The sequence below is a fragment of the Teleopsis dalmanni genome, chromosome 2, assembly GCF_002237135.1.
Source record: "Teleopsis dalmanni isolate 2A chromosome 2, ASM223713v2, whole genome shotgun sequence".
Lineage (NCBI taxonomy): Eukaryota > Metazoa > Arthropoda > Insecta > Diptera > Diopsidae > Teleopsis > Teleopsis dalmanni.
The window spans coordinates 167,479,553-167,495,678 of NC_051847.1; the positions used below are offsets into that span (position 1 = coordinate 167,479,553).

Here is a 16,126-nt window from a genome sequence, read left to right on the forward strand (position 1 = left end):
TTCATTGAAATGACTTAATTGTGGTTTGCACGTATCTCTAAGTAACTAAATTATATTCGTTCGTGCTGTTTCTAAAAATGTTCAATTTCAGATCACTATTTTTTATTTGTTCCAATCCAAAACAAATCGAATATTATGGAAGAGAGAGTAAATACAGTGATGTAGCAATTCATTTATTGACTGCTATTCAAACCAACTATAATTATAATTTTACAAAAAAAGTTTGAAAAGCAAACATTATACTTTTTTGCTAATGCTATATAAAAGTATATAATTTAATATTTATCTGATGTTAAACAAAGCAATCTAGTATCTTTTGAGCCGCTCAGTACATTCCAATACGACGCACGCATTGCATTTATGACATGCAATTTGAAGTTATTTAAACAAAATCTTTAACAGCGAAATACAAATGTAATTGTTTTTGTACATATGTCACGTAATATCCAAACCCATAGTTAAATGTAACACTGCAAATAATATAGTTGCAGTTTTTTTTTTGTATTACATGAATAATTCTAGAAAGCCTTGACTTTGATAGGGATGGACGTTTGCACTTCCTGCCATGGGGAAGACGACTTGGAACTAACATATTCATTAGTAGACGCAGTGAAAATGTTTTTATTATTAAATTAATGCAATAATGGAAATTATTTTAATTATTATTGTAACAATAATAACAATGCTATGTTATACTGATTTTTCAAATTTCTTAATGGATTTTAAGGAACGCTATTACAATCACTGAAGTAGTCTTTTAACTCCTCCTTGTCGTAAATTAACTATCTGAGGTGTATTTATTAAAATGATAAATATTTCTTTTAACAGATTTTTCAGCGTTGGGCGTATACTGATCACCTTGTCTATTTACGAACCAATGCTATTCCTGTGGTACCACAACGGGCCATTATTTTGAGCTCATGTGGGTTTTCTTGGTATATAAGGCCGCCACTCCAACCTAACCTAACCTAACAGATTTAAAATAATTTTAAAATATTAATTGTTATTAAATACTGACATTAATATTATAATATAATTTGAATATAATCAATCTTGCATTAATTATATTGATATAAAATAATATAACAATATATGTAAGGTAATATATATTATACCAATATAATTAATATTATATTTATATCAATATCAATTAATATAAAACAGCCAAAAAAAGTTAGTTAATTGGCTAAGTGTTTGTACATATTCTGCATATATAAAAATAAATATAGAGGATCCTCAACCGGGTATGTTTTCATTTTCTTACTAGAACCTGAAGTTTTCTATTGAATATCTTGTTAATCTCTATAAATAGTTAGAAACTTTGAAGGTATACTACGTATGAGAGCTTTGATCAATTTCAAAGACCCAAATAATCCAATCAACTTATTACAATCCCCAACTTAAATATTTTACAATCTAAATAAATTCAAGTTTGGGTTAATAGCTGACTCATTAACTAGACACACTCATATTGTCTACTATTTTTTAAAAATTGGGACTAAATAATATTCCTGTTTATTAAACTGCAAACTAAAACATTCATTTTTCTTCTCCCCTTGGGTACTTCATTGGATTTATATTCTTTTAAAGATGGGACTAAATAACTAAACTGACGTCTGCAGATTTTGTGAACTACAAAATCAAGCATTCATCTTTCTAAAGTCGTTTATTTTTTAATTTGGATTACATCTCTTAAAATATGTGATTAAATAATACTAGCAAAAAAACAAATTATATGAATAACAACATAAAAAATGTGTCTTTCTTATCTCCTTGGGTCCTTCATTGGGTTTACATCTTTTAAAAGATGTGAAAAAATAATACTGTGGTAAAAAGATTCTATGAATCACAAGATAAAACATTTTTTTCTCTTATCTACTTGGGTTCTTCAATCGGTTTACATTGGACTAAGTAAATTTTAGAATTTCAAACCATGACATGTTATTAAGTCTTTTAGTAGCCTTAATTTGTGCGAGTTAGCCAAGAACAATTTTTCAAGGGATTGCATTATAGTTGTAATAGATCACAGTCTACCACTATACCTTTTATGAATAATGAAATATTTCTTCTAATATCATAAGTGGGCATAAGTGGCTTGGGTGTATAAGTCCGAGACCAACATAGCCTTAGTTAATAATATTAATGCACATCGATCAGGCTCAGCTTCAAGATATGGTATACGGATACGGATAGCAAATAAAAAAAGGTTGATAGAAAGTATTGGATGTTATTTTACTTATTAATAGTGCACACATTCTGACTGAGAGGCGTACAATTATTGAATTAATTAATTAAATTCAATTCAACTGTAATATGTAAATATATAATTATAAAAATATATAATGTTATTGTAATTATAATTATATATATTAATATATCATTTGAAATAACAAATTGAAATATTCGCTGTTACTATCCAGTCTAATGCATAATACATTGATATACAAAATCAAAGAATTTGCAGTGTAATAATTTACAGAAAACAAACTTCTTAAATGATAAATTATAAGTTTGTTAAATTTATTAATTCTCCGACATAAAATATCTCCAATTTGTTGATATAACCCCTAAAATTACGATACATTGCCAGCTACTGCAACGCATTCCACATAATTTTTGCCTCTTTATTTCATTATTCATATCTAATAAAGAAAAAAAAAAACGAAATAAAAGAAAAAAAAATAAAACCCACAAAATTAGTTAAAAAAGATACTTTTGAAGCTGATTTTTTTTCACCAAATTTGTCTTCATCGAAACAACTTGCTAAATTCTGCTCAGATATTAGTTTATGTACTAAACTAAAGAAGAACATAAAACTTAAAAAAAAATAAAAAATACTAAAAAAATATCAAAAATCGAAGAACGGCAACAAATCTTTCATTAAACCCACTTGTATCTTCTCTGAGAGTGTCGTAAGCAAAACTGTTAAGAAAAAAATAAAATTAACCATAACCAGAAACACATTTGTTTGTCTAAATATGTTTATAATATGCATATTTGTGTATTATTGTGATTTTAATAATGATTTATTTATTATTAATAATTCATTTGTGGTGGCACACAGTTGTTGAAACCATTTTAATTCATAATGAAGAAGTGGAATGTATCTGAAAGTATTTAAACGTTCATTAATTTCAAATGATCCCCGACCTGGGCAATTTCAGTTTGTATTCTTATGTTTGCTAAATTTTATTAATAATTATATTTGAAATATATTTATTTCATTTCACTCAATTCTTGTAATTAAGTAATTTAATATGAGATAATATTGTAAGAAATAATAAAAATTGATATGCATATAATTTGTCAAAAAAATGTTTGCAACTTTCAAGAAGTTGCTCGAATAAAACTAATATTTTTATTAATAAATTTAAATAAATTCTGTTGAAAACAAATATTAAGTGATTGAAGACCAACAATTAATTATAAAATTTTAAAAAATACTAAAGTAATAGTATATCAATCAATTACAATTAATTTTTTATATACATTTTAGTTCAAAATATTAAAAAAAACAATTAACATTGTTTTCAATTTTTGTACTTAACGATAACGAGGTTTAATTTTAGATACCTGTCAAAGTAGATGCAGAATATTTTGTATCTTCGATCTGTGCTTCGATCTCACATGGGTAACTAGTTCCTCCAAATTTAGTTCCATATAGCAATTAAAGTAAAGACACAGATACACAGTATCTGAATACCATACGTATACCATAACATATACCATATGTGGATACCCCAGTGTTTCCGTATACCAATTAAAGCAAAGAAGCAGACACGAAATATATTATATATATGTATATTACTTGTAATAATAGAACCTACATGCACTGTATAAAAATTTCCAGAATTAGTTCTAGATATTAATCAAAGCGAGGACTTATACATAGAATATTTTATTATTGTGTCTATCACTACTTATAAGGGAACCCTTTTAGACCAAGCTTAGGTTTCCAGTACTTCTTCTGAGATCAACTACTTAAACCTTACATAGTGTTTCAAAATATAGTCTTAGATGGCAATAAAAGCAAAGATTTAGACACGAAATATATTATTATTTTGTTTCTAATAATAGAATTTACGTACAGTGTATGTAGATTTCCAGAATTAGTTCCAGATGTCAATCAAAGCAAGGACTTATTCACAGAATATTTTATTATTGTGTGTATCACTTCTTATAAGGGAACCCTCATAGACCAAACTTAGGTTTTCAGTACTTTCTTTAAGACAAATTATTTCAATTTAACATGGAGGTTTACAATATATAGTCACACATGATTAAATCATTAAAGAATATTAAAATATTCTGTGTTCATTACTTATCACAATATGGCCTTATAGACTACACGAGAGTTCCTTGTAACATATTTAATTCGCTATCATTGTCTAAATCATGATATCGATTACCATTTCCTTATTTTACCATGTTGTTTGATGTATAGTAAGGTTACAGCAGAGGACTCTAAAAAATCTATGGAGATCATACTAAAATATCTGACATATTGTTTAATTTTCACAGATAAATATATTTTATTTTTCTTAGTATAATATTCAATTTTTATGTAAAACTATCATGTGATAATTATATTTATTATAGTATTATAATGTTAGGTATAAACCACTCATTCCGCACTAAACATGTCTATGTCTTACAATTTTTGATTGCATATATTCGATACTGGCTGCTAAAGTACTGATATCAACTTCTAGAAATATGAAAGTACTATCCACTTTAATATTGATATCAACTGAGAAACGTCTCAGTGGACTCTGTGCACGTCGTCTCCTCCACTGTGTCGCGGTTCCACTTTCAAAATTTCCATTGTCGTTTTTACACTCTAAATTCTGGAAATATGTTTATACCAACCTATTCTTTCTGATATTCAATATACAGTTTGTCAACATTGTGTTTGCAAAACGAAAAAATGTTACAAATGTTTGTTAAATGCCCAATATAAACGATTTAATTTTGAAATAAAAAAAAAATTAAAAAGTTTACAATTAATTTAAACATTTTTCTTTATATTAAACTAAAAATTAATCAAAAATATCGTTAGAACAATAAAATAATTCACAAAAACAAAAATAACACCAAATTTGTTGTGTCAACATTGTGTTTGCAATTTTGCAATTTCTTATTTTTAACGGGACAGAATACCGTTTGATGTGTCTGGGTTTTTCTGTTTATTATAATATTCTGCAAAAACTGTTCAATTTCTTTGTTATTTAATAAAGTAGAGTGTTTTAAGTGAAGGAATAACTAGAATACAAGTGATTAAATATGGCCTGTAAAAGAACAAATTCAAATAATATTGAGTTATTATGTTATAATTACTACCTCGGTAAATCTGCTAAGGAATAAAGTCTAACGTTTAATATTAGGTTAAGAACAATTAATAATATCATAAACAAAACAGAAAATGAGGATTGCATTAGTTTAAAACCAGCAGGCCACCGTATTAAACCATTGTCTGATCGCCATATAAGAAGAGTATTGCGAATAATTGATAAAAATCCTTGAATTTCCTTACGATCATTGGCATTAGGTCTGGAGAAGCTATTTAATATTGTTGTTAGTCACAAGGCAATAAGAAAAGTGCTATTACAAAACATTTATTCTTCGTAAGTTGCACGTAATACACCGTCGTTAATTGTTCAAAAAAATGAAAAATGATTTCAGTTTGCTAGCACACATTTAAAATATGTTTCAGAGTACTAAGATGATGTGATTTTCTGGGACATTATGCTTTATTATCATGTTTGTGTGGGTCATGCATTATAATAAAGCTTGATTTCCACTTCGTCCCAAGAAATCACATCATCTTAGTACTCTGAAACATATTTTAAATGTGTGCTAGCAAACTGAAATCGTTTTTCAATTTTTTTAATAGATAACAACGGTGTATTACGTGCAACTTATGAAGAATAAATGTTTTGTAATAGCACTTTTCTTATTGCCTTGTGACTAACAACAATATTAAATAGCTTCTCCAGACCTAATGCCAATGATCGTAAGGAAATTCAAGGATTTTTATCAATTATTCGCAATACTCTTCTTATATGGCGATCAGACAATGGTTTAATACGGTGGCGTGCTGGTTTTAAACTAATGCAATTCTCATTTTCTGTTTTGTTTATGATATTATTAATTGTTCTTAACCTAATATTAAACATTAGACTTTATTCCTTAGCAGATTTACCGAGATATTAATTATAACATAATAACTCAATATTATTTGAATTTGTTCTTTTACAGGCCATATTTAATCACGTGTATTCTAATTATTCCTTCACTTAAAACACTCTCCTTTATTAAATAACAAAGAAATTGAACAGTTTTTGCAGAATATTATAACAAACAGAAAAACCCAGACACATCTAACGGTATTCTGTCCCGTTAAAAATAAGAAATTGCAAAATTGCAAACACAATGTTGACACAACAAATTTGGTGTTATTTTTGTTTTTGTGAATTATTTTATTGTTCTAACGATATTTTTGATTAATTTTTAGTTTAATATAAAGAAAAATGTTTAAATTAATTGTAAACTTTTTAATTTTTTTTTTATTTCAAAATTAAATCGTTTATATTGGGCATTTAACAAACATTTGTAACATTTTTTCGTTTTGCAAACACAATGTTGACAAACTGTATCTTACATTTTGCTGCTAATTTAACGCCTTTAATTCCCCATTTATGCATACGTAATGTATACTCTTTTTACAAGTATAGGTTGGAATATTTTTCTAACTACTTTACTCTCTAATCCAAGTTATAATATCACGTCACATCCCATAGTATTGGCATTACTTAATGCATTACTTAATGCCAATACACCTTGAAATTCACTTTGTAATATTTTCATATCTCTTCATTACTTGTAACATTTTATCTGATTCGAATATATTTAACCTAATTTTCAATATTAAAAAATAATTATTTCATTATCGATCGCTTAGTCAGCTTTGATTACATTTAATGTTAAGAAAAATTGGGAAAACCACTTCAACTCTTTAACGTTAAGTAAATTCGATTCATTCGCACTCTCGAGCATTTCACAAATACGGAGCAAAATGCACAGTAACCTATAAATTGATTTCAATATTAAATCATTTATTTTTGTTTTTATTCAAATTTTATATTCGCCGCCAAAAATACTCGTACATAAGCAAAGCAAACCGAAAGAAACATTCATAATCAGCGGCAATTTAGATAAATATCGCTCAAATCACAACGATTTATGGTGTCGTTCTCCATGGCCAGCGCTACGCATCCGAAAGCCTGAATGAACCGCAAACCGCGTGCTATGGATATTCGGCATTGTGGATGGAAATGTTTGTATACACTTATAACGATTTATGGCGTGTTGCACGTTTGTTTACCAATTTCTTCGTTTTCATTTCTTTTTACTTATTCGGTTTGTTACTCCAATTTTCCTCAGATCTGCACCCGGTGCACCCGTTGCAATGTGGCTCCAATAACCTGTACGCCACTGTCAGACCAAAGAGTTATGTCTGTGAATTTGATGTGGTCACTGGGTAAAAGAAGAGTGAATTTGTTATGCCGTGGCCCATGGAATTCGCTGTTCTTCTCTTCTAGTTTTGCTGTTCTTGGTTTGAGTCTAACATGGTTTGGGTTTAAATTCCATAGCAAGTTTATTACAATCTAGTTTTTCTAATAATTTATATGTTGTTTAATATTTAAATTTCTCTTTAAATCATTAGAATTTTAGTGTAGACGGCAGTTTACACCCAGAAACTTTGTTTACTGGACGACACATTAATGCCACTGAAATGCTTCCTTAATGACTTCTTCAAGTGCAAGTGTAATTGCAGGTCCTTGTTGTTAGTTTGTTTGGAAGCGATAAAGGGTGAAAAGTTCCTTTATCTATTTATGTGGTCACATTTCCCGTTTGAACTGGTCAAATTTAACTGAACTTTTTATCTGTAGAAGAGATGTAAGTAATTAAATCAATGAACTGAACTTGTAAATTAAATATATTTATTATAAATATTTTTTGGTATTTTAGTATACTTTGGTATTAGAAAATATTTAAAACAATATTTTTGTTATTCTATTTACATACTAAGATTCCATATTCCTACCAAGCACACCATAGAAAGCATAAGTCTATTTGAGTACTACTGTATACCTTACTGCTAAGATACAAATGTTATTACCCACATATATAATATATTCACTTTATTTATCAGAAAGGTTTAAAAACTGAGAATGTGTTTCGGAAATAGAATATATATATGACAACATGTATTAGATTGATTTCGAAAATACAAGGAGCAGTTGTCGGTGAAATTTCAAGACATCGCAATTCAGGAATGTTAATTATATCACAACATTCTACCCGATTAATTTATAAAGACAATAAAAAATAATAAAAAATAATTAATAGCAAAATTAAATAGCTATTATAATACTACATTGACTACAAGGTAACGGAGTCTGGTACTCAATGGAAACACTATGTGAAAAAGAGAGCATTATTTTAAAAAATGATATGCAAAGCTCCACAGATCATTCTACTATTTAAGTCATTCCATTTTTATATTACATTAAGCGAAAACCACTTTGAGAAACTTATTCCTATTACACATACACTTAAGGAATGATATTAGAAGATATACAACCCATTCTATAGTAACTTCAAATCCATTTTAAAAGTCTAATTCTATTCCATTTTAAGTCTACTTGAAGAAATTAAAGACGGCCGGAAAGGAGCTTAGACTTGTACTTCTTATAATTACAAGTTCAGGAAATGTTACACTAGGTCTGCACAAAATAGTCAGACTTTTCCAAGAAATATATAAACAAAATTCCTTTAAATATATATGAGCGATCGATTTCAAATCATATTGTAAACTTTAATATACAGTCTGAAACAGTCAATTCAGTATAGAGATACTATTGGCATAGTATATAATGAATAATATATTGGGTAATTTAAAAACTATTAATAATAATATATTGGGTATATTTTAGAATAAACATTTTTTTATTGAAAATTAATTTTGATATAGTTTATATTGACTATTATTATTATTAATTTCTTGCTAATTTTTTGAGTATCTACTTAATTAAATTCATTATGTGGATCCATAAGTCCATCGCAGGAAAACTATTGTTATTTGTTATTCAAAACTTAGGCAAATAATTTTCAGTAGTTTTCGGTGAGATACCATAATTTTTTACCATTAAAAGAGTCTTGCTAAGACCAAAATGTATGGTATCAGGCAATGCAATGTTCAGTCTGTAGGGTGGATGTATTATAATTTCCGAACCATTGTCAACTCTATTCACTTTTTTTAATAATGGAATTTTTGACCAGTCCGTTTTATTGTTTTAGTTAGAATTTTCTTTAGGCTACTCTGGTCTTATTATTAGGATGCAAATAAAATTCAATTTATTTCATTTTTCACCCGACGTTTCGTTGGTTATTTTCCAACATCTTCAGGGGTATCAATAGTTAGAATTGAAATTAAGTTAAATCACTTTTTGTAAATAAAAAATTAAAAGTTAGGAATAAACATTAAAAGTTTTATAAAATTATAGAATTATAGTCAACTGCTTCAAGTTACCGCCACTTTCGATTTTCTATTCACTTTTTTTTAATAGTTTTGTTGAAGTAGTTGAATTATGAGCACTGGAGAATCGAACTCACCAACACAATAGACTGGAACAACTCGTAATAGGTTTTCAATTTCCTTAAACACTCAACTACTTTCTACTCTACTACTTTCTTGTAGCAGCTCACATATATAATTTGCATATAGCTATTTGTGTACTAAGTATTGAAGCTTTGACAAATTTCAAAAATTATTTTTCAGGTGGTATATATCTAAGTTCACTGTAATAGTGGATTCACATGTGAGTTTTGTTTGTAATTTTAGCTGTCAAGAATTTTCATTTCGTATTGAAAGCAACAACTATTCACACTCTAGTGTAAATCCAATATATGTTATTTGAAAGGGAGTCTTATTAACTGAAAATATGTTTTGAAGTCTATAATCTTAATGCAAAAATAGTTATTCAAATTTGAACATATGAAATCAACCTTCAAAGATATTGTAATTTTAAGATTTCTAAATATTTGTAAAACAGCTACAAATCACTTTATAAGTACTTAATTTGAATAAGAAAGCAATCAAAATCAAATTTTCTTTTCCAACCGGAATACTGTTTTTCTCAGATATATTTGCTATGTTTATTTGGGACGGTCATTTAGATCACTATCAAAACCTTTAATGACTGTTAAAACCATTAAAGTATAAATCTACCAAAATAAGCAACAATAATAACAAAATTTTCTTTGTCAAATTGAAAAACTCAACAATCTACTATTTAGATTTTCTCAACTATTCTTCAGTGTCTATAGGAAATGTTGCTAATCTTGTCAAAATTGGGTCTGTACATCTTTCATATTTAGCGTGTGCTTGAGCATAAATGAAACTTCTTTAAAAAGCTATAAAAATTATTTAATTTGATTTTTATGATTGTTGCTGCCAAGAGCTGAACATGATAAATATAATTTTACCCTAACCCTGTCTTCGTCGTATCCCAAAGAAGAAGCGTTCTCTTGCAGTGTTTAGGTGAACATTTATAACAAAAAGTACGTATCTCCTTCCAAAAAGTGTGCAACAAGCATTGCTGCCATGTGCGTTGCTACCTTCTCCTCAGACTGACTTACAGACTAACAGACTAACACACTCATTCATTCACCCATTCGATTGGCATTGTACTCATACGTAGAATACGAAGTATCTTGTATCTACACTGCAACCACAAAATTATTGTACAATTTTTATAGTCACTACGAAATAAACAACTACATATTTTTATTATTATTGTAAACAAATGCAGTACTTACGCTGTCGGGTGTCTGGGCACATCCATGAGAGACTTATCAAGTGTTTATTACACGTCTATGCATAAATATTCTATATTTATATATATATATACCATATATATTTGTTTTTGTTTTTTAAAAAAATACACAAGTACTTTAGAAACAAAATTGAAATTTGTAATTTGAAAATGTAACAAAGTTCCTGCTGTTTTTGTTGTTTTTATTGTTTTTTGTTTTTGGATTTTTTTAATTTTTTAATTTTTTTCTTTTTTTTATATTTTTTTGTATTTACATAATTCTGTAAACTATTAACTTTTTGTACTTTTTTAAGTTTGTGCCGCTTTCACTTCACTATAAATCTGCATTGCGCTGGTTGTGCTGCTCCGCTTCTCTGCTTTTGTGCTTTTCTGCTTTTTTGATACGAAAATTGTGTGAAAATTACGTTTACACAGGCGCCAGCACATATTTAAATACACACGTGGTTTATCGCCACCATTAAATCATATTTTTATACTACGCCTTCGTTTTTTCTCTCCACAGTGGCGTTTTGATTGTTTACATTTTGCACTTCTACGGTATAACCCAGCACCGAGTAGTATAAACAAACGGCGAGCAGAGCTTGCACTCACTGTACATTCGTGTACATTCGAAAGGTACGAGTCATAAGAGTACGGCTAAATGCATTAGGAAAGGTAAAGTGCGGAAGTGAGGACATGCGGCAGATCTTCTAGAATTATTTCTGTCATTAAATTTATTAAGAATAAGCCAAAAAAATAATTTCGTTTACTTTTCTAGATTGGAAGACTTTTGAAGATATATAAAAAAATTTATTCCTTTTAATCTTCTAGATAAATGTGATTTTTTTTTGTAAGAGGTGAAAAAAACTGTATTGGAGCCTATGAAACAATGGCACATACAAACGTCTTGGGATTCGAACCCCCTTAAATATTTTAGTTTAATTTGCACTAGCTATAACGGATTTTATAAATTAAATGTTTTTATATTATACGGAATATTTCTTAAAGAGACTATGTGACAACCCAGAGGTCTCATTAAATAGGAGATAAACGTGTAAAAACTACTTTTATACTTTTCAACATAGGCACATTTTTTTATTTTATTAAAAAAAACGTTTATTCCTTTTAATCTTCTAAATAACTGAAATAACTTTTTTCAGAAGGTGAAAAAAAAATTTTTGTATTCAGTACAAGCTTTATTGAAGCTTATGTTATGGTGGCAACGTTATAAGCAAAGGTTTTGGGACTCAAATCCACCTAAAATATTTCGGAACATTTTATACTAAACAAAATGGATTTTTTTTTATCAAATCGGCTTATGTTAATAAAAATATTTCTCAAAAATACTATGTTAGTTATATAGAGGACCCACTGGATAAGACAGTAGCATGGAAAACCCATATATATAATGAAATATCGCAAGTAAAATATAATATGGAGAACTTAAACTGAATGGCAGGTCCTAACTAATTAAATTTAGTTTTTACAATAACATAGTTTTATTTGAATTGAGTTTTTATTTATGATTTAAAATTTATGATAAAGATAACTGAAAACATGTTATGCATATACCATTTTATTACCACAAAAAAACTAAATCCATCCGTTTAAATTAAGAAAATTTGCTACATTAACTAATTTTTAAAAAATCAACATAAGTGCAGAAGAGACCTTTCAGATTTTCTTTCCAAAGATCCGAACAGAAAAAGAAGAGATCTTTCAGAGTTTCTATCCCAAACACTAGGACAAATGAAGGAAAAATTTTCCAAGGTTTACTGTCAAGCGAACAAAAAAGAGATCTTTTAGAGTTTCTTAAATAACCGATCCCTTGCATTTCATTTATGGCAACATTGCTGCTAATGTTAAGTTAATCCATTTACTCTGACTTGCAAACAGAAAGTGCTATTACTGCCTTTAAATACTGATGCAATTACTAAAAGCATAGTTTGACTTCTATATTAGCTGCCTTGGAATCATTTTTATAATTGATGCCTATTATTTTATAATGTGAATGCCAAACCAATACATAAAAGTAAATTATGCCAACAGTTGTACTATAGCTAAAACAGTCTTCTACTATTACATATAAAATTGCAATTTACTTATTAATATAAAAATGTTGCAGTTCTGGGCCAATAGCCCCAGAGTTTTAGCTCTGAGTTTTTTACTTATACGGTAAAACAATGGACCTAGCGCCGGTATAACCTAACTTAACCTAGGCCAATAATGATCCATCTCTACTATCTTAGTATATTGAAAAGATTTAATTATCGATATAGTGTAAGGAAAGCAAAACCCACTTATGTGTTGTAGTTTAGAGTATATTACTCCATTGATACTTATTTTAATTTAATAAATAGAGCAATTTATAATTAGAAAAACATTTTATGCTTTATATTTACTTTTAATTTAATATAAATATTTTCTTTTCTAATTCCAGGTAAGATAAGATCAGATTTAACACAATATGGCGGAATATCAACAGACATGATGGGTAAGAAATTTTCCACTTTTTATTTTAATTAAGTAATTCAAGATAGAAATGATGCAATAATGCAATAATGCAATAAGTAGAGCTAACGTTCGTTAGTGTAGAAAATAAAAGTAAAATCTAGTTAAACATGAAATTGACAGACAAAGTAAACAAACTGAGGTTGAAACTGAATTAAGAAAAATATCCTGCAGCTCCAAAATATCAGGATCACACTGTTACCTATCAGCTAGTTTAAATATAATTTAAATTTATAAACTGTTGATGATGGTCTTCACAAAGGCCTCCTCATATTAATTTTGTGGCAACATGAACTAAATGCCAGTGACTGTTTTACTCGTTAGTAATTTTGTTAATGTTAACGCTAACACTTTAGGAGGTGGTAACTGCATTTGACTTGACTCTTACTTACTCACCTACCGCGCATGCACTTTGCAGTTAACAGAATGCAGTTGGTAGTTGGTAGTTGGCAGTTAGCAGATTGCAGTCTGCAGTTGGCAGTTGGCAGTTTGCGTTTCTTGTAACTGCAACTCAGATAAGCAACAACACGAACATGAACGTTTTCGCCTGCCGATTGGACGACTGCGCAGACTTGAAAGCGTGATAAACTGAATGTTGCTACCACATTTTCTGTTGCAAAATTGATTAATGAAAACAAAAATAATGAAAATCAACAAAAAAAAGAAAAAAAACAATGGAATTTACAATGTAGCAGAGTGTGGAAATGATGGATCGGCACTGATATTGTGATATTTTGCTCCATCGACCAGACCAATGCATCAATATTCGATTTTAAATTAAATTTTATAAATATTTTTATATACGAGTATGCCGGAACGCATTTTACTTACACAGAAAGGCGCTTATTCATTACTTACCGCTAACCTAATAAGCATATAAGCATAAAAATAATATATTTTGATGTCAAATTGTTAATATAATATATATATTTATTTTTCATATTACTTATTAATTATGAAATTCAACATTTTTGGAAACATTTTTGTAAAGTTACAAAGTCTCGAAGCTTACAGATCTCGTATCTGGCATAAAAATGTTGCTCCATATTAATATGAATTATGAAATCACTTGTTCGCATATGGAACGCTTTCTTGTTATTGTTTTCATCGCTACTGTAATTTATACCTGTTTAACACTAAAAGCTAGCAAATTTAATAAATAATATTCAATTAGCAATTTGAATACAAATATGAATTTATTACCGTACAACCAACAACGTTAACATTAATACGAGTACAAGTGGTAATTTTCAGCATTTGCATATGCGCCGCTGCATTTCTTCCAATTTTACAAACGCTGCCAATGCAATTTTACCACCGGCAATTTAAAAATGGTCAGCTTGTTGGACTTCAAATTGCACTACACATGTGAGAAAATGCAAGTAATCAGATTCAAAGAAAATTACATGCAATCAACTTTTTTTTTTGAAAATTTATTTTATTTTTTTTTTTAAGTTTTAGCTGGGAAGGCATTATTAAAATGCTTCAAGTGTACCTTTTATGACGGTTGATAGTTGCTTTTACAAACTCACACAAAGTAAATAAATAAAATATCAATTAAATTGTATCAAATAGATACAATTATGTTATATTAATTACTTTTATAATTACCCATTTTTATGTTTCTGTACAACACAATAGTAAAATATAGCATGACCTAGTATAGAGGTTACTATCAAACGACAAATATTAACAAGATATCCAATATGTTAACAACTTTTCTCTAACAAGGTTTGTTGTTGTTTCTTCAGTACTGTTCGAACCCTTCCAACTTATAAATAATTTCTTTTCGTAAAAGGATCACATTCGAATTTAAAAATTAGCATTTACAGGTTAGATTAAGTTCAACTGTTGGCCTTGTGCACAAAGCCCGCTTAAGCTCAAATCAGATCGCGTACCAGCAACGCAGAAAAGCACAACTCTCTTATTAGTTAAAGATGAACTGACCTGAAAATTCTATAAACATGGCTAAGTCCCAAATTTTGCTATGTTAGGTCGGTAAAACAAGGAAAACGAAGATTTTAGGTCTTTTCTAAGCTAAAAATGGAGGTCGAACACAATTTCCTCTTCCTCCGCAGAGCCACAACCTCGAAAAAAGTTATTATGAGTTAGAACCAGTTTCATAGTATGTCTTCCTATTATACAGTGACCCGTCAGTATGGATTCCGTAGCGAGCTTTAGTTTAGTAGCCATACAGCTGTGTACAGGAAATGAAGTGTAGAACGTTGCGTTTCAGCGATTGTTGGTTAGCGTGTAAACTATAAGAACTTGAGCAACTCTCTTAAATCGAATAGGTAGGCAATCATTTTTTTACTTTTCGAAGTACTTTCATTGCAGAACCAATTTGTTCAGATTACCATTATGCTGTTTTGCAACATTATTTAGGTTTGGAAATGGTTGGCTAATCACAGCTGTAGAGTGTCTACGGAACCACTTTCTGTTTAATGACTGTATAGACTACTCTGTACAGATTACGAAGTCTGGAATGATTTATCTGATCAATATAAGCAGGCACACATTCTCTTTCCCTCTTTAAATTGTTTGGCCGCTCACGGCATAAAATTATCTATGAAGACAAGCGTTGTATATGTAGGCACTATTGTCTGTAAAAAATACAGTTGCGAAGCGACATCTATCTCTTCTTGTTACTAGGTCCATACAAATAGCAATACTTTGCTTTTTAATTCGAACTCCACTACCGGGTTCTTTAAAGCTTTTTATTATCCTGTAGGTGT

General features: G+C 28.9%; 1 protein-coding gene across 1 annotated transcript in view; it reads left to right on the forward strand.

The window, feature by feature from the left end:
* LOC119676117 (homeotic protein ultrabithorax-like) overlaps positions 1–16,126 on the forward strand; it is a 131,356-nt gene that overhangs the window by 14,968 nt on the left and 100,262 nt on the right. The window contains exon 2 of the mRNA XM_038087346.1: positions 13,321–13,374. Coding sequence (XP_037943274.1) covers positions 13,321–13,374 — 54 coding nt within the window. The remainder of the gene's footprint in view (positions 1–13,320; positions 13,375–16,126) is intronic.